We start from the raw sequence: 17807 nt of genomic DNA on the forward strand, positions 1-17807 counted from the left end.
ATTTATTTTCCTAACTTTTTAAATATCTAATATATGACTGTTTTTATTCTATTTGTGTTCTTTTCTTTATGAATCGCAGTCAGAGAAGAAAGCCGCCTATAGATTTCTTTGTACAGCACAGACCTGTTTATTTGTGCTTGTGGCAATAAAGTTTTGATGTTTGACTTAAAATAAACGTATTGCTTCTGCGGACTGTTCTTGGTTTGCTTCCATGCTCTTAACTATCTGTAATGTTGAAAAACTTTAAATAAAACCGGTCAGTTTCCTTTTAGTTGAGCCAATGTTTTTATTTCCAACTTCAGCATCTTTAAAGGCTTTATTTGTTAAGGAGGATTCCTCCTCTCCCCAAGTGACGCTTCTTGGAACGAGTCAGCAGTGTGTGAATATTGTGTGTGGTTTTGTGTTGCAGACGGACATGGGAACGTTTTGGAGAATCAGTTAACTATCCATCACACACAGATCGTGTTACACCGACATGCAGGTTCTACTCTGCTGGTCATCAATTTTCTGACAGGTCTGTTTTCTGTCAGCGATTGCTTATTGGCTTGCTTTTCTTCTTTCCTGTGTTTTCTTCAAATGAGAGTTAGTTGTTTGAAAGGAATCAGACTAATAATTATTCTCCATAAAGATCAATTGAGAAACACAAGTGTAGAACTCTAAAACCTTTTATTCATATCAAAAACACAATGCACACTGTGTACCGTTCATTATGAATCAAATTTATACAATAACAGTTGTACCAACAAACCAACAATATAAATGCGTAACGTCACACAACACTTTGACATATTTACAAAGCAAAAACAAAGACTAACAGACATTAGATTATTTAAGTTTCAGTACTACAAAAACATTAACAAACATCTAGCTTTCACCTTCCTTTAGTTCCTGCACACTTCCAATACATAGACAATGGTGTAATTAACTACTCCTCTAAATGTGCTGTCTGGGCGTTGTTGCTTGGGTGATACCATCAAAGAATCACAGATAGCAGTGTGAAACGACCTGAAGTCAGCAGATCAGATCCAGGATCTGTTATTAATGACTCAGATCTGATAGAGACCAGCTTTAGCTCGAGTAAAAGCTGACTGAGGATCTGATAGCGGGGCTGACTGCGGTTTTAGGGAGTGACACCCGATGTGGCTGACTCAGCTCTTACTGTGGGAGTTGAAGCCTTTCTTACTCGTCTGTCCCACGCTATAGTGGACCTCAACTGTCCCCGTCAGCGCGATCACTGTGTATTTTTGTATGTGTGTGTCATCATTCCCAACCGAACCTCTCCCTTTGACAAAAGTGACCAGACAAGGTGACATTTCCCGTCAAAGTCTTTTTCCAACCCAAACTTATCCCCCCCTTATTGTCCCATTAAACCTCCGTGCCCTCGCGATGGTAGATGATTCCTGTCGAGCCCAGCGTTGCGTAGAAATGCCCACTGGACCCACTGTACTGGTTGAGGATGGGGCTACCGTAGCCGAGGGAGGAGTGGGTGGGTGAAGCAGAGAGCGCTGTGGGAGCCGGCCCTTGTGGCGCCCACTCCGGGGCGCCTGAGTTGGGGGAGTAGCTCCCATAGCCTCCGGGTTGCGTGGGTCTGTGAGGCCCGTCCAAGGGCAGGTTGATCTGCAGTGGCCTGCTCAGCCCGTCGGCTCCAACCCCGCCGGCCGCTCCGCTCGTCACGCCGGCCATCTCGGATAAGAAGCTGCTGAGGCAGGGCGCCGGGCCCGACGATGGAGGGGAGGGGATCCTGTCCGCCGTGGGAGAGATGTTCAGGGCGGTCGAGTGTTTGGGGCTCTCCCTCTCGCTGTCGCACGACTCTGGAGCCCCCGAGCCGCCGTCGGGGCCAGTGAGGGAGTCGGACTTCCTCTTCCTTTTGCGACGGAAGTTTCCGTTGTCAAACATCTTTTCACAGTTGGGGTCCAGTGTCCAGTAGTTGCCCTTGCCTGTGGCGGGAGAAAACAGCACGTTCAACACAAACCGTACATGGAAGTTGAGTGGATTAAAGTACTCTTCCCTTAGTAGAGAGATATATTCAAAACAGGGCCAATAACACACCAAAGACAAAATGTTACCTGGATCATCCTCGTCTCGGGGTACTTTCTTGAAGCAGTCGTTGAGTGACAGGTTGTGTCTGATGGAGTTCTGCCAGCCCGCTTTGCTCTTGTTGTAGAAAGGAAAGTTGTCAGCCACATACTGATAGATCTGACTCAGTGTCAGTCTCCGGTCCGGTGCTCCGTGGATTGCCATGGCAATGAGAGCCGAGTAGGAGTACGGCGGCCTAACCAGTTTCATCAGGTCTTCTTGGGAGGGGAGAGAGAACCAGCTCAGCTCCCCTCCCGAACCCCCAGCTCCAGCGGGACCCAGGTATGGTCTCTGAATGCCGTAGTGCTGAGGGACGAACGGTGGGCCGGGGTTACCGGGCGGGCCAGTGGTAGCCAGGTATGGCGGCGTGTTGATCCCAGAGCCGTTGAACCAGAGGTAGGGGTTCGGGGAGGAGGTGGTGTATTCGCTGAGGTCGTAGGAGGTCGGAGCGGTGCGCTGAGGACTTGGCAGCGACGGAGGTGGGTAGTAACAGTCACTGTACATGCTGAGCTCAGGGGGCTCCTGACCGAGGCTGGGGAACTGGGGGCCACACCGAGGAGGAGACTGCCTCTGGGCCTCGAACGAAGACATTGTGAAATCTATTCTTACCACTTGTGTCAATTCCCAAAAAAAGTCCTTCTCTTTGTCGAACCTTTGCTGGTATTTGAATGTGAGCTGATCCAAATGGTGGCCTCGTCACTTCAAAGTGGTAAGCTACTCTTCTTCACCCCTCTCTGGTCGGTTTGCCCTTGCTTTATGGCAAGATGTCACCTCTCATACCTGCTTTATCTTATTTTGGAAACGCCCCTTGCCTTGTTTGATTGGCTGCTTTCTCAGGTGAGAAGTCTTTTCCTGTTTTCTCTCCGTTTTTTTCCTACTGTCAGCTGGTTCACTTCCTCAGGGGGTTTTGTGCACCTTGGATTAAATAATTTTCTTCTTAAGCTGTTACTTCAACGTTAATTGACCTTAGTCATCTGTCTGTAATAATGAGGTAGATTTAAAGACAATGATACAATTTAGAATATGCATTTAATTTAAATAAAACTATTTTCTGGTCAGTTCTGCACAGTTTAGTCTTTCTAAAGAAAAACTATCTTCTCTGTCAGGACCCCAACCATTTTGTGACCTTATCTTATTTAATTATGGATCATACTTTTACATTAATATGTATATGCATTATCTTCAAATTGCATCAATATTTTCCATGAAGCAGAGAGATATTTAAGCATTATGAACAAAAAACAATTGTAATGGCCAAGTTACTTTTATATATGATAAAAGTAACTTCAGACCACCACATTAGGAGTAATGGGTTAATTTCATTATTACAGGGATTACATTAGTTTACATTAATGTATACGGCTTTAGAATATAATAGCATTATGATATAATTTTCACCCCACTACACGCTTATTTAATGAATAAAAATATTAATTAAGCGTGTAGTGGGGTGAAAATAAGTTAATTACGTCATTACGAGAAAAAACCAGGGATGCGCATTGGGCGGGTTCTTTTCCCAGTCAGCGCGAGGACTTTCTACTTCACAGTAAGTTAACTAACGATGACAGGCGCTCTATCGTAAGTATTTTGCGCATTTCCACCAGAGATAATATCTATTTAACCCCATAATCTCTTTAAATTTAAATGTCAGCTATTGCTTCTCAATGGTGCATTTCTTCTTGGCAGAATCGTCTTAACGCAACTCGACCGTTACTCTGGTTAAGCTAGCTAGCAGCTAATGTGACGAGCTAACAGCTCATAAAAATACAACAGTTTGTACTTCAGATGGCCGATACGCCCTCGCACTCCGAGCGACCGCAGGACGTCTTCGACCAGTTGTTTAAGCTGAACAACCTATTGGGGAGCATTATAGAAGCAGGTCAGGTGTGTAACGTTAACTTTTGTCTCTTGTTAAACAAGCTTCCTCTCCAAAAAAAAAAATGGCTGTAAACGGGTGACCAGACGTCCTCTTTTCCCCGAACTTTTTGAGACCCAAAAAATCGTCCGGCAGGGATTCCAAAAACGTCCGGGATTTTGCTTTGTCGGATATTTGTGTTTCTCTGGGTCTAAAAAAAATACCCATGTTTTCGCCTCAGCCGTGATGCTTCGGAAGCTGAGTGCATGACATGCAGAGCAGGCACTTACGTGTCAGTGGCAAATAAAGGTGGCAACGATTTGGAAGCTCATGTGCACTCTGCAAAACACAAAACTGCAGCAAGAGGAGAGAGCTCAGCGAGTAAAGTAAAACCGACACTTCTGTTACGGCTGCAGAGGGTACCCTTGCTTTTCATACAATAAAGCATCACAACAGCTACAGATCAATGGACGGCACATCTGGTTTGCTAAGAAAGATTTTCCCAGATCGGTGACAGCTCAAAAAAAGTGCTCGCACCAAGACAGAAGCCATTGTTAATGCCGTGATAGCCCGTATTTGTTATCATTATTATCGTTATTGCTTTAATATAGCGAGTATGAGGAGGAGGACTGAAAAGTGTCTTCATTTTCTTATTTTAATATGTGGCTATATAAAGTATTCGTGTCAGTCATGTCATTTTATGCATTCACATGGCCATGGTGCAGTATGCCATGCTATGCTAGCCCGAACCAGTTTTCAGTTGGTGTTGAAAAGGCGTGTTAAACCTATTCATGTTCAAATGTTTGGCAGTTGATGGTAGCCAGGCCTTCAGTTTTTCTTTGATGTTTTGGGTTATAAAGTACTGTGACGGCTAAGCCTGTTTGATTGAATAATAAAAAATATATAAAGTGAGAATGTCTTCTGTGGTGTTTTCTTTTATATATGTATGTGTGTATTTAGACACATGTTACTCATTTTGGAGATGTAATAAGGTGCAACTTCCCCTAGAACTATTCTAAGGTACCAATATTTACCAATGATCTCAGGACATATAGATAAGCACCAAATGGTGAAATCTGTCAGCGTGCTCCTTGAACCTCCAGGGCTGATTCTAATTGGTGGAGGCGGAGGACCCGTCGAGCCATTTTCAACCTTCAAAACGCAGATCTTTACAAACGATGGAAATATTAACGGCAGCGTTAATGTGTTTCATCACACTGCTGTCACCCATTTTAATGTGCAGGGCCTATTCAATGTCCTTTGATGTTAATGTTTTACTTGGAGATTAGTATAGCATTACAAGTTTGTGAGACTCCGTAGTATATTCAAAGTTAAAATAGTCCGCTTTGTTCTTATGTGATTATTTTCCAGATGGAAAACCAAGAGGGGAACACAGGACGAGGCACCTCAAAGCCCTGCATTGATCTGGAGTCCATATCCAACTGCATGGATCTAATGGCATGTATGTTTGTTCTTCCCCAATCCGCTGCCTTTACATCCCCAAAACGTCAGTGAGAATCCAACGCAAGACGAGTTTGATGATCGATTTGCAAATATGCAAAGCGTGTGATGCAACTGTTATCCTAGATCTGAAATGTGATAACCAAATCGGATTCCTGCACACCAACTGCTGCTCGACTTAGCCTTTGCTTGTAGATCAGTGGTTGGAAGATGCTACATGATGAGGTCTGTCAGAGGGTACTCTGCTGATGGGCAGATAGGAGTAACGGAAGGATTTCACTCACATGCTTGTTGCTTTCATGCGAGGCATTAAGTTGCAACTTGTCTTTTTTTTTTTGCCCGGGGAGATTTTTGGAAAAGAGTCAGTCATAAGAGTTGTCAATCAACCTTGTTTCAGAGCGCTGTTCTCAGTTTCCGAGTGGAAAGCTACTAAAAACTAAAATATAACATTTTGTCAAAAGGTTGAGTGCCCCTGTCATTTAATTTAGTCTGTTCCCCAAATAATTTTGATAGTTTCATCTGTTGGGAGCTTCTCTTTTTTCATTGTGGAACCATTTAGTTCACCAACAGTTCATTCAGTGATCAAACGTATTTAGCATGCACGCTGCTTTTATTACATTTTATTAATTCTGTGTTTCTTAACATGAACTCACAACATACTGAACATAACAATTCACATTTTTCTTAAAATAAAAGACAATTTACACTGTTCAGGCTATGAACTTGTTTTGGGGTCAGATTTATACAATGAATAAAAAAGTATCTATCCAAGTTTAACATCCAGGTAATGTTGAGCTGACCAGTTTCTGTTGAGCACTTCCCCACTTGGTGTGGAACCGTATATATCTTTTGACAGGTGACTTGGGGACACCTTAGAAGCGAGTTGGCCCGAGGCACCAGTGAAAACAGGTTTTCTGCCCGCAGTGCGAACCCAGCTGAGGCAATGCGACCTGATCGTTTGCGTCGGGCCCCCGACCAGCCGGCGTTTTCTGAAAAGCCAACAGGCGCTGAAGCAGCAGCCCCCAGCCGGACCTGAAACCCTGGAGCATGTGGAGAACAGAGTTAAATGCTGAACGAACGCATCTCGGTGCAAAACCATCGTCCGTGGTCCAAAATATTTAATTTTCTCTCATTCCGTTCACTAAAACATACAAACAACATTACAAACCCCCCCCCCACATTTTGCATGGTGACGGTCAAAGTCTCGGAGGTTGCAGCAGGCAGCACCAGCTCTGCGAATCAGCGCTCCGGTTCGTGTATTCGAGGAGCAGCAGTGGGGTGTTGGTGTGATGGTCAATCATCTGCTTCACCCCGGGGAAACTCTGCAGCACGGCGACACACAGACATACAAACACATGTCAGGAATCCAATGATGAGGCACAAGTCAGCATCTAATGCGGCCCGAGGCGCGCCACAAGATGTGAGCTTTTCAGTTTTCAGTATTCAGTATTCGAAGTGAAAACATTTTTAAAACCACTTTTTGACAGCATCAGCATTTCCAGCTCACCCGGGTCTGTTTCAAGCCACTGCCGAGGGTGTAGGAGTTGCCCTGGCGACGGATCATAATGTTGTAAACCTTGCCTCCCTTGAGCAGCATCAGGGTGTAGGGGTGCTCATTCATGCCACGCGAGCTGTCCCTCACCACAAACGCCCCGTCCTAAAAACAAAAAGTCCACATATTCAGTTTAACACGATATTGCAAATAAATCCCGGGTAAATTTCTGCTGCATGTTCTGCGTGTGTGTCCTCCAGACAGAAGCTGGGTGAGCACCTGACCTTGTTCACCTCTCTGAGGGAGACTTCTGCCTGAAGTCTGGTCACCTTCCCGTGGTACCAGCTGGGATCCAAAGCCTGGACGCAACACAACAAGACAGGCGCCGTAAGGACGACACAAAGCGGTTCGCCCGTCCTCATTTATCTCTTTGTGACACAAAATGCGTTTTTCATTATTGTTGTTGGGAATAAAATGTAACCCCAAGTCCGACGAATAAAATGTGAATCCCTTCAGAGCAGACATGAGGATTCCACCAGCCTGCTTTTCTTTTTACAACGACGCCATCTGCTGTTGAACGACTGATAATACTTCAAGTGTGCAGTTCTCCCCGGTGGTATCATTTTTGCTCAGTATCCAAAAGAATGTAAATGGAAGTCACGGCTGGATTGTGACTCCTCTTTTGCTTCTCACCATACTTTGTCTTGGTATCGAGTTGTTCACCTCAGCAGGCTGTGGTGGCACAGCAGGAACCCGGGGGACTTTGCCTTCTCTGGGAGTGGACAGATGAAATGGAGCATCATCGGATTAGCCGTAGGGACCTCATTACCTCCTCCTTGAATTGTTTAGCTTTGCCTACCTGTTGGGCACATCTGTGGGTTTGGGGAACCTTGGTTTGGGGATATCGCTCGGTGATGAGACATTAGCCATGACAGCGCTGCTCTCTGGTGGACATGACGGATAGTGCAAAACATCAAACGTGGTCAGCAATATTTAACCGGTACAGTTGCCCCTAGACAGTTCGTATTAAGCAGCACATACTTGGCTGTGGGAGCTCTGCCTGCGATGGGCCGCATGGTCCGGATGGTTTGCCCTTCCCGCTCCTTTCGTTGGGCAGAGTGGGTGGGCCGGCTGGTGGCCCGGCTGGTGGGCCGGCTGGTGGGCCGGCTGGCGGGCCGGCTGAAGTTCAGAGTGGGACGACACGTGTCACAGAAGGATTAGTTCCTCCACATCATCACCAGTAGGTCAAGTGTCTGTGAAGTCTGTAAATCTACGGTCACCTGGTGGTCTGAAAGGCCTCGGGGGCGGCAGCTTCTTCCTCGGGCGACAGGGCAGTGGAGGTTTCTTGGTCTTCCCAGCAGGGACCACCCCGTGAACAGAATCTGCTCGCCCACACGGACACGAGAGTTTTAATAGTTTTATGTATGTTCGGAACATGCCGAGCGAGGCAGGGAGAGAAGCGAATATATTTGGGTTGCTTAGTGTCACCTCTGCAGAGGCCGTCCTGAAGCGTAACCTCTCTGGGACGTTGGGGCGCCTTCCTCGTGTCTGCAGAGGGGAAGGTCTTGATGGCCACTTCGTAGGTATCTTCGTTGTCTTGTGGCTCGGTCACAGCACAGATGTAGCCGCCTTCCCCTCCATCTTCATAGTCGTTATCACCTCCATCGTCCTGCCACACACAGAGCCCAGAGGTGATCTATTCCTTGCGTTCTGTGTCACTTCATTTGTTGAATTTGGTTTCATGCTGTATTTTCTTTGTTAATAAACTTGTGTTGTACTCACAAACTCATCGGAGGCCCAGTCGTCTTGTTCTTGAACAACAGCTGTTGTAAAACAAAGCGTCAAAGAAGGGTGTCATCAGACCCAAGGAAAGATGGCGAAATCTGCAGCATGTCGTAACCCAAGCGTCCTTTACCTTTTTTCGGGTTCTTTGATGCCTCTGATCTGCACAATAAAATGATAACGTTATAAATTGTATTTTTTTACAGTTTCAGTTCAGTTCAGTTTCAGTTTTGATACAAGCCGTAATGTGAAAAGTAGTTCTTACACATCGCCAATGGCCTTCTTCTGATCCCCCTTGTTGATTTCACTTTGAATTTTTGCAACCAATCTGCAGAGAGAAAAGTCCACTTCTTTTAAAACAATACTTGCGGTGGGAATACTCTGTGTGGCAGTGAAATAAATAGGTTTTCAGTCTGACTCACGGGACATAAAGGCTGGGAAACGCTTGAAGGTCATTCACACTCATTTCCTGGATGGTGTAGAATTTGAATATTAAAGACAAAATTCTCAATACTAAAGGCCTGCAGAGATGTAGATATACATACCATGAACCAGGCTCCACTTATGCGCTGCTTCAACACATATTTGTCGCAGCCTGATAGCTTGAGCTGGGAAGACGTGACAGACTCAGAGCGGTAGAATCAACTTTACCTCTACGTTTGGAGTTATATAACTGAATTGAAATGATACAGAAGCTCAGTTCAAATTTGAGGCTTTACTGTTATAAAAATTTATTAATGCAATAAATGCTTAAGCGCTTCCCACACCGCTCAAGCCATATATTTGAATAAGTTATAAGAACTTGGCAGAAAAGGGAACCGCAGCAGCTTCGATACTCACCTTGCCCATGTAATTGGCCAGATTCACGGGGCCCCATCCCATCACCTCCGCTTTAGAGGGAGCGCCGCTCAAACTCATGCCCGTCTCGCAAACTTTTCACATCCACGAAAGCGACGCGGATCCTTCAGTGGGCTCACGGAACTGTTGCTGTGGAACTCTTCACCACACTCGAGCTGTTGACAGATGAACACTAAATATGACAAGTGAAAGCACGTGTTATAAATTCTATATTGCTATTTCCTTCTCTAAACATAGAGACGACTGATTTCCTGTCATGCACCTTCATGCATGAGACGGTTATTGTTTGCTCAAACTTGTGCGTGTGACCGTCTTAATGTCCGATGCCGATTTCTGAAACTACTTACATGCTTGGATCTAAAAAAAGGCCTAATGTGTATTTAAAGTTGACGTGCTCTTCTAACTGTATAATAATAGCTGTATTCACATGCGTGGGCTATAATGTTGCCGCTGACAGATGTGAGCTGTGTTGTTACGCTCTCGTGTGTGCTCATCATTCTAATTCACAAGACGGTGTTGTGGAAGGCCGGGCCGGGCCTTTGGATCCCAGCCCGTCGGTGTCTCACACCAAGGTGAGAGAGGAGGGCAGCAGAGAGGAGGGATGATCAATCACTCCCCCCCCAAGGCATGTCTTGGTGAATACATGAGTCCTCTTGGGGGGTCTCTGTGGGAGATCGCCCCCCCCCCCCCCCCCCCCGCTCTCTGTCTTTGAACAAAGCACTGAGATGATCTTCATTTATTTTGACGAAGTGAAATGTTTGAAAATGGTGTCTAAGCGGGATAGAGAAGTGAGCTTCTTCTAGAAATGACACGTTTGAGGTAAAACAGTGTTATTCAGCCGCATCATGGAGCAATATAGAAGCAATAATGCTCAGTGGAGAGCGGAGAGGAGGGGCATAGCGGTGAGGGCTTCCAGTGGGGGACAAACCTTCATTAACGCACAGCGGGGCACCATGGGAAATACAAGACATCCCCAGAAGCACACAGGCAAATGGCAACGGCGGGAGGCAGTGTTTTGATCTGTGACAGTCTTACTTGTTGCTTCTCACTCATGCTTTCTTTCTTTTTTTTATTAATTGTTTGTAGTTTTGGTTTCTCGCATTTTTTTTAAATTCTCTACTGTTGTGTTTCTAAAGCTTTTTGTATGATTTCTTTTATTAGGGACTTCCTGGAGCTAATTTGTGCTCATCTGCAGTTTGTCAGATACACCTTCGTATGAGCACACATACCAGCTATTTGTGTTTCTCTCAGTCCACAGAAATAGAAATGCAGCTATTTACGAACATACATACATACATATGTATGTTTGTACCAACACTGAATAACAACTACCATGCCTCTAAATATGACCGTTTCTACTAACCGTTAACAATACAGCAATCAAATGGTGCATATTGGAATAAATACTGAATAACCTAAAGTCATGTAGTAGTAGTAGTAGTAAAGTAATAGGTGACTTTAGAACCAAAATCTCCCTCTTCACTGCTCCCGCAGTAACTGCTCTGTAAATTTAGGGAAACAGCCATGTTTCCAAGAACCCCCACCCCTAACCCCCCAGGCATGACCCCCCCTCCCTAACGAAGGTAATACCCATGCCATCAGTCATTTAGCTGAAGCCGTGGCGGATTTATGACACGTCCAGCTGGGAGGAAGATTTCTGGAGATACAGGGGGTAGAGGAGGTAGAAGGAGCCAAATGAATGGCTCTTCAGATGAAGAGGGGCCGGGTGGGCGGAGACGAGGCTTCTCTCAGGGATAATTACTCGCAAATTATAAGATTATAAATGAATTTGCTTTCGAGGTGGTACCCGAGTTGCGCTCTTTCAGAAAGGTGGCCTCACATAACACTGCAGTATTTGGGATTTCAATGTCTTTGCTGAGAAACAGCAGAGTTTGGCGCCATTCGGTGCAGCCCTGGTAGCTTTGATGCATTGTGATACATTGGCCTTGGTACGCGACAAAGGCAGTGTAGGCTGAGGTGTCACGGATTATAAGGCCAAATAGTTACTGCCATAGCGGAGGGAAATGCCTATTGTCTTTCAAAGACTCGCTGCTCTTTGAACGGCATCAATACACGTTGACATCAAAGCGATAGTGGATCAATGCTGGATCAGCAACTTGGATAGGTGCAAACTCCACCATGTTATCCATGTAATCCCCCCTGTTAAGTGTATTCGCCCCATTCTTATTCTAATAGACACTTGTGGGCCCTGTCATAAAATTCAGGAACCCGGGGAATTTACCAAGTGAGGAGAAGACTTTGTTGATAAGCTTTTATTTTAATTAAACACAACAGATTATTCATAAATAGAACAAGTGCAAACAGACATTATTTTAGCAGACTTCAATGTGATGTTGACATGTAATACATCTCTCTCTCTATATACACACACATATATATGTATCTTTTTATTTATTGAATGTCTTTCACTTGTGTGCACGGTGTCTCCGTCTGAGGCCCTTCCCGTCCGCGCCTTCCCTCCGGGAGCACACGTGTCTCATGATCACTTGAGAGCAGTCGTCGCAGTTCACCGTGCAGCACCAGTGGAATTTGCAGTTGCAGCTGCTCACCACATCCGTGCGCCTCTCCTCCACCCGCAGGCCGCATTCGTGACACAACCTGCGGCAGCTGCGCCTCTCCCACGGGGTCAGGCCCTCTCCGTGCTGCACGCACTCGCGCTCCTCGGTGCCGTGGAGGCCCATGCTGGCGTTCGTCCTGCAGTAGTCTGGCGAGTCCTCCAGGTAGAGGAGCTCCGTCTGCGCGACGCCGGCAAACGCGTCCACGAACGCGCCACGGTTGACCGCGCTGTTGCCGGCGCGCATGCGCTTCTTGTCGACGTCCAGCTTTTGGGCTTGCGCGTGCTTGAGCTTCAAGTAGTTGCCGACTTCTCTGAAATCGGACAGCTGCGTCCAGCAGGTTTGGACGCTGCAGCTCTCGGACATGCCGTGACACCTGCAGATGCGCTTCATCGTTGCCCTCACGGCCTGTTAGAAGCGTAGAAAGTCAGCTGCTGACAACGAGTCCAGGTGACGTGAGGTGAGATAACAGATAACAGGCGTGTGTGTGCGCGCGCGCACGTGAACGTGACTTACCAGCCTCCCCGCTGCGTTGTTGTGCAGGTTGACAGCAGCCCTGGAGTCCTGCCCCGTCTCCTGCGCGTCCACGAACTGTTTGGAGATCCTCTCTCCGAAATCCACGTTGTCACTGCAGCCGCCCCACAGCCAGCCGCGACCGCCTGTACCCACAAACCCATTTACTTCAATTGTAGTTGTACAAATAAATAATTAATAAAAGTTTTTCGCGCACAGTATGCACGAGATTACAGTCTAGTGTGTTTTTCCTCATAGAAGCTCACCGATCTTCCCGTTCATGGAGACATCGCAGCCGCAGTTGTCGAGGTCTCCCAGACTACAGTTCCTGGTCAGAGTGTACATGACCCCCGCGGAACTGATGGCGTGGACGAAAGAAGTCTCCCTCGTGGCTGAGAGAGAGAGAGAGAGAGAGAGAGAGAGAGAGAGAGAGAGAGAGAGAGAGAGAGAGAGAGAGAGAGAGAGAGAGAGAGAGAGAGAGAGAGAGAGAGAGAGAGAGAGAGAGAGAGAGAGAGAGAGAGAGAGAGAGAGAGAGAGAGAGAGAGAGAGAGAGAGAGAGAGAGAGAGAGAGAACAGAGCCAAATAAAAAACTCAGCCTTTTTGTTGTTAACACATCTTATATGGTCATTGTTCGTTCTTGACACGTTTGACGAACGACCGGTTTCTTCTATATTTGAGGACCTGCCGCGCATGATTGTATTTTTTATTATCCACTTACCGAGTTTTAGTCCTTTGAGCTGAGTGGCGGAGTCGGGGCAGTTCCATCTGTCCCACGCGAACTGGTGTTTGCACTCGTCGATCCCCGTCTGTGCGCCCCCCTGCACGCTTCTTGCGTAGGTGAGATGGGCCTGCGGGAGAGGCAAAGTCATTCTGTCGGTCCGACGCACATTTCCAAACGGTATCCTAAACTTGCCAGTCATGCTAATTTATATTTACCTTAGGTCCCGTCATAAGAAAGTTACTTGCCACCCTGAGGGGAAGATTGCAAAGAGTGAGACCAATGTAGGTTGACACACAAACACACGACATACACACACGGAGAAGATACTGGTAAATAGCATATAGTCTCTTACCAAGCATGTCCCGTTTTGTATAAAATAGGTAGCAGCCAAAAAAATGCAGGCACCATTTTTGCCTCCAGAGATGTCCCTCCAAGCAGAGATCTATTTGGCCCCGTGTGCCGCAACTTTCTCTTCTCTTCTTTATTTGAATGAGGAACAAATGGAAATGCTTGTTCTTTGTCCCCGAGGCCCGAGACAGCTGATTGGTTGACGAGTTCAGGAAACGCCTATATGCGCACATCAAAGGATGGCAATATCGGCTACTAATTTATTTCTTACACCATGGCACCAATATACAAACGTCTGCCACTCACAAATCAGTTGGACTCATGCGTATTCTACAACAAATAAGGTTTATTAGGTAACATTTTCAATTAATAAAACATCTCCCAGGATGCAACATTTCAGACTTCTCAGAAGTCGGACGCAACAAATTGCTCGAAACGAAAGAGTTTGGTCCTCCAAAAGTACATCCCGTGATTTATAGGATCAAATAGCTTAGATCAAGTGCGTTAAAAGGCTTCAGGTGATGTGGTGGAAAACAACATATACAGTACAGAATAATGCTCCTTGATCGAGTGATGATGTATGTTGACGATGTCATGGATAACGTCAGTGCCTGCCCTTTGCACGGTGCCTGCGCCTGGTTTTATTCTGCGGTTTTCTCCCCCCTTCTTTACGTGCACAATAATATTTTGTCACAACTTGCGTGCATTTGTCGCACCTCACTGTGCAGCACCAGTGGAATTTGCAGTTACAGCTGCTGACCACCTCGATGCGCTTCTCCACCACTTGGAGGCCGCATTCGTAGCACAGCCGGCGGCAGCTCTTTCTCTCCCACTGGGACATGTTCTTGTTTCCCTTCAGGCACTCGCGCCCCTCGGTTCCCGGAAACCCCCGGCTCCGGTTCTTGACGCAGTAATCCGGGGAGTCTTCCAGGTAGATGAGCTCCGTGCGGGCGATGCTGCGAAAGGCTTGCGCGATGGCCCCTCGGTTGTCCGCGTTGTTCCCGGCCTTCGCCGGCTTCTTGTCCATCTCCAGCTTCCTCGCGTGTTCGTGCTTCCCCTTCAAGTAGTTCCCCACCTCTCGGAAGTCGGCCAGCTGCATCCAGCAGGTCTGGATGCTGCAGCTCCCAGACACTCCGTGACACTTGCACGCTCTCCTCATTGTAGCTTTGATGGCCTGTAGAGAGAACGAGAGTATTAGTGAGGGAATGCACAACTTTCTCTGCCCGTGCGTAAATGCCCCTAATATAAGACAGCGCATTTTCCTCGTATACTTGTTTACATTTGAAACACATCCCTTAATAAAATAACAAATTAATAGTGAATGCATATCTTACCAGTCGGCCTGCCTCGTTGTTATGCAGGTTGACTGCTGCGCGCGAGTCGTGCCCACTTTCCAACGCGTCCACAAACTGTTTAGAGATCTTGTCTCCAAACGCCACGTTATCGCTGCAGCCTCCCCAAATCCAACCTCTACCACCTGTTGGATTAAAAAATGGACATTCCGTTCTCAGAAGGAAAAGTCATGTGATAACAGTTCTAACTGTAAAGAAACCAGGCATGTCTAATAGATGTTCGAACCGTACCTGTCTGTCTAATTCTTGAGTCATCGCAGCCGCAGTTGTCAAAGTCTCCCATACTGCAGTTCTTGGTGAGCGTGTACATCACTCCTGCTGCGCTGATCGCATGGATAAAAGACGTCTCCCTTGTGGCTACAAGAGGTGAGAAAGAAAAATGATCACACATCCAATTTGGAGCCACAGTGCAAAATGTATCGCTCAAATACTGCGCGTAAAGACGCGCAAACCGTGCGTAAAAGCATGTAAAAGTAATGTTGTGTTGTGTTTGGTGTTTAATAAATGTGGTTCCAACCGGTAACTTAAGTATGAATATTTATATCTTACCACTTCGAATGCCGTTTTGTGTGGATAACTGGCGGGTATTTTGCGGACAGTTCCACCTCTCCAACGCGAACTGGTGTTTACACTCTTGTATTCCATTCTGTGCGCCAACTTGCACACTGCCAGCATAGGTGAGAAGAGCCTTGGGAGCGAAAAAGGGAACATTAGATATTTAAGAAATCAATCCATATTTTTGAATTTACAGAATAAATGTTATGCTCAGTAGATGGACAAATGAAGCAAAAGTATATCTTCTTTTTACCTTAGGTCCAGTCATAAGGAAATTATTCACCGTCCTATAGGAAGAAAACAAGACAGCGCGTTAATCCAAGACTACTGACAAACACTAATCACACTGCATGATTATATGAATTAATCCAAAAGTAAGCCACATACCACGCTAATGCGAAGTGGACATGGCAGCACATGGACAGAACCATGGCTGGATGGAGATTCAAAGGTCGCATAGCAGCCGTATTCCAAACGGATCCCTGTGCGTTTGTATCCGGGGTGTGAGTGCCAGGAGAGAGCAAGAGTAAGAGGGCATCCGATGTTCTGGCCGGACTCCTCGCCGATGATATTTATATGTCCCTGCCCCCTTTGATTGACAGATTTGTCCCGCAGGTAACGTTTCGCTGTGAAAAAGTGTTGACAACGACTTCGATGGCCGCGTCCCGCAGACAAATGGGAGCCGTCGGTGCATAAGTGCACTTCAAAGACCCAGACACTTAAACAGCCCCTCATTCATTCACCTGCCTTTCCCAGGCTCTAATCCCAAAGCGCTTTCCCCCAGCAACTCAAGCATGTGCAGTGGATTGCCAGCATGTATTGTTAAGGGATGTGAAGAGGGGATGGCTGCTGTATCGAGGCCACAAGGAAGCTCCGACGTGAATGATATGAAATATGGCTCCTCATAATTAAATTTACGTTCAGTACTGACGGGCATCTTTGAGGCATCATGTGTAGGAAACGTTTGGGAATGGCACCAGTACCCCAAGGGGGAAAAGACCGACCACAAAGCCATAAAGTCTTTCAGTAGCTGATGGTATATAGTCATGTAAATACTGCCTCACACATCGGCGACATTGGCATCGTCTTGATAATAGGATAATAGATGTTTCCCTGGGAAACCACTTGGTGTTAAAACAGTCTGGAATTTACAAGAAGGAAAACTAAATATACGAGTTTGTATGTCTTAGCCAACTTTGCACGGTACATTTGGTTTCATGGGTGGTTTAGATTTGTAGATGTTAATACAAAAAAAAAGATTAATTTCGATCATCGTTCATTGTAGAGATCTGGGATTAATTGTGATTATCCTTGATAGCCTCCACAATCACTGCGATCATCAGCAATCATCACCGTGCCGGTTTGACGCGAGGGAAGGTACCGGGTTAGTTAGTGATTATCATTATAGTTTTTGTCGATCATATTGCTCACACATGTCAAATCCACGTTAAGCCACTCAAGATCCCCTTAAGACAACAATCCACTCTGCGCCGCGGACAATAGCCGGGCGGCCGGGCGAGGTCCTCCACACAACAGCGGAGAGTAGGTGAGGATAATCCCCACTAATTAGATATCGGCCGCGTTCCTTCGGCGATTCGACTGAAACCCGAAGACCGTCGACACCTTGTTGGGAAATAATACGGAGCGATTAGAAATCAATCTGCAAGGGCTCGTAATTTGTCATCAACCCGGTGGCCCCTTCAACGAATTCAACGGGTTAATAAGGCGGAAACAATAGTAGTCAACGCAGAGGGGCGTATGTCAGCGTCGGTGCTATAGTTTTCTCATAAACACCGAAACTCTGAAGGGCCAATCACGTGGGCTACGTCATTTAAAGACGTTAATTCAATTTATTTATTATTATCATCGTTTTAAAATGACAAAACTGAAATATTGGTGCCCTGTCAACAAGTATTTGACAGTGGTCGTATGCTAATTGCATTATTAGTAATATAAACTGTCAGCGTAAAGTCACGATAATAACAATTTAGGAGCTCTTATGGATTTGATGTATTTATTTATGCTTTCATCCTGCGGTGAATTTAACAGGCACTGGTCAAGTCAGCAGGGACTTGAATGTCAGTGCACCTTTAGGTTAACAATTACGGTATCAAACATGTTAGCGGAATGATTAAAAATTCAGGACAATGACGGAATGAAGTATGTGTGTTCAGGACCATCATCTGACTACTATGATTAAATATTTTTCCTGTACAAA

The 17807-nt window shown here is 46.1% G+C and overlaps 4 protein-coding genes across 6 annotated transcripts; all 4 read right to left on the minus strand.

The window, feature by feature from the left end:
- Positions 1-649: 649 nt before the first annotated feature.
- Positions 650-2847, minus strand: foxi3b (forkhead box I3b). Its single transcript, XM_040175603.2, has 2 exons — positions 2067-2847; positions 650-1937 (listed from the first exon to the last, which is right to left on the minus strand). The coding sequence occupies exons 1-2, from the start codon at positions 2665-2667 to the stop codon at positions 1366-1368; spliced, it is 1173 nt and encodes a 390-aa protein (XP_040031537.1). The 5' UTR covers positions 2668-2847; the 3' UTR covers positions 650-1365.
- Positions 2848-5976: 3129 nt separating this feature from the next.
- On the minus strand, positions 5977-9904 carry lcp2b (lymphocyte cytosolic protein 2b). 3 transcript variants are annotated; one of them, XM_078102359.1, is made up of 15 exons: positions 9872-9904; positions 9507-9679; positions 9212-9274; positions 9089-9135; positions 8932-8994; positions 8800-8828; positions 8667-8707; positions 8373-8553; positions 8165-8266; positions 7926-8063; positions 7744-7828; positions 7578-7656; positions 7169-7243; positions 6900-7049; positions 5977-6714 (listed from the first exon to the last, which is right to left on the minus strand). In XM_078102359.1, exons 2-15 carry the CDS (start codon positions 9582-9584, stop codon positions 6589-6591), a joined length of 1257 nt encoding a protein of 418 aa, XP_077958485.1. In that variant the 5' UTR covers positions 9585-9679; positions 9872-9904; the 3' UTR covers positions 5977-6588. The 3 variants fall into 3 exon arrangements, with proteins under 3 accessions (XP_077958485.1, XP_077958486.1, XP_077958484.1); XM_078102360.1 differs by lacking the exon at positions 9872-9904 and having other exon boundaries at positions 7926-8051; positions 9507-9713; XM_078102358.1 differs by lacking the exon at positions 9872-9904 and having other exon boundaries at positions 9507-9713.
- A 1875-nt stretch (positions 9905-11779) lies between these two features.
- On the minus strand, positions 11780-13932 carry LOC120818478 (protein Wnt-8a). Its single transcript, XM_040175605.2, has 6 exons — positions 13687-13932; positions 13550-13583; positions 13332-13461; positions 12880-13005; positions 12617-12759; positions 11780-12508 (listed from the first exon to the last, which is right to left on the minus strand). The coding sequence occupies exons 1-6, from the start codon at positions 13740-13742 to the stop codon at positions 11951-11953; spliced, it is 1047 nt and encodes a 348-aa protein (XP_040031539.2). The 5' UTR covers positions 13743-13932; the 3' UTR covers positions 11780-11950.
- A 76-nt stretch (positions 13933-14008) lies between these two features.
- LOC120818477 (protein Wnt-8a) lies at positions 14009-17279 on the minus strand. The gene is made up of 6 exons (XM_040175604.2): positions 15977-17279; positions 15843-15876; positions 15584-15722; positions 15266-15391; positions 15017-15159; positions 14009-14856 (listed from the first exon to the last, which is right to left on the minus strand). The coding sequence occupies exons 1-6, from the start codon at positions 16045-16047 to the stop codon at positions 14287-14289; spliced, it is 1083 nt and encodes a 360-aa protein (XP_040031538.1). The 5' UTR covers positions 16048-17279; the 3' UTR covers positions 14009-14286.
- Between the last annotated feature and the right edge of the window lie 528 nt (positions 17280-17807).

This window comes from Gasterosteus aculeatus, chromosome 4 (assembly GCF_964276395.1).
Source record: "Gasterosteus aculeatus chromosome 4, fGasAcu3.hap1.1, whole genome shotgun sequence".
Taxonomy (NCBI): domain Eukaryota; kingdom Metazoa; phylum Chordata; class Actinopteri; order Perciformes; family Gasterosteidae; genus Gasterosteus; species Gasterosteus aculeatus.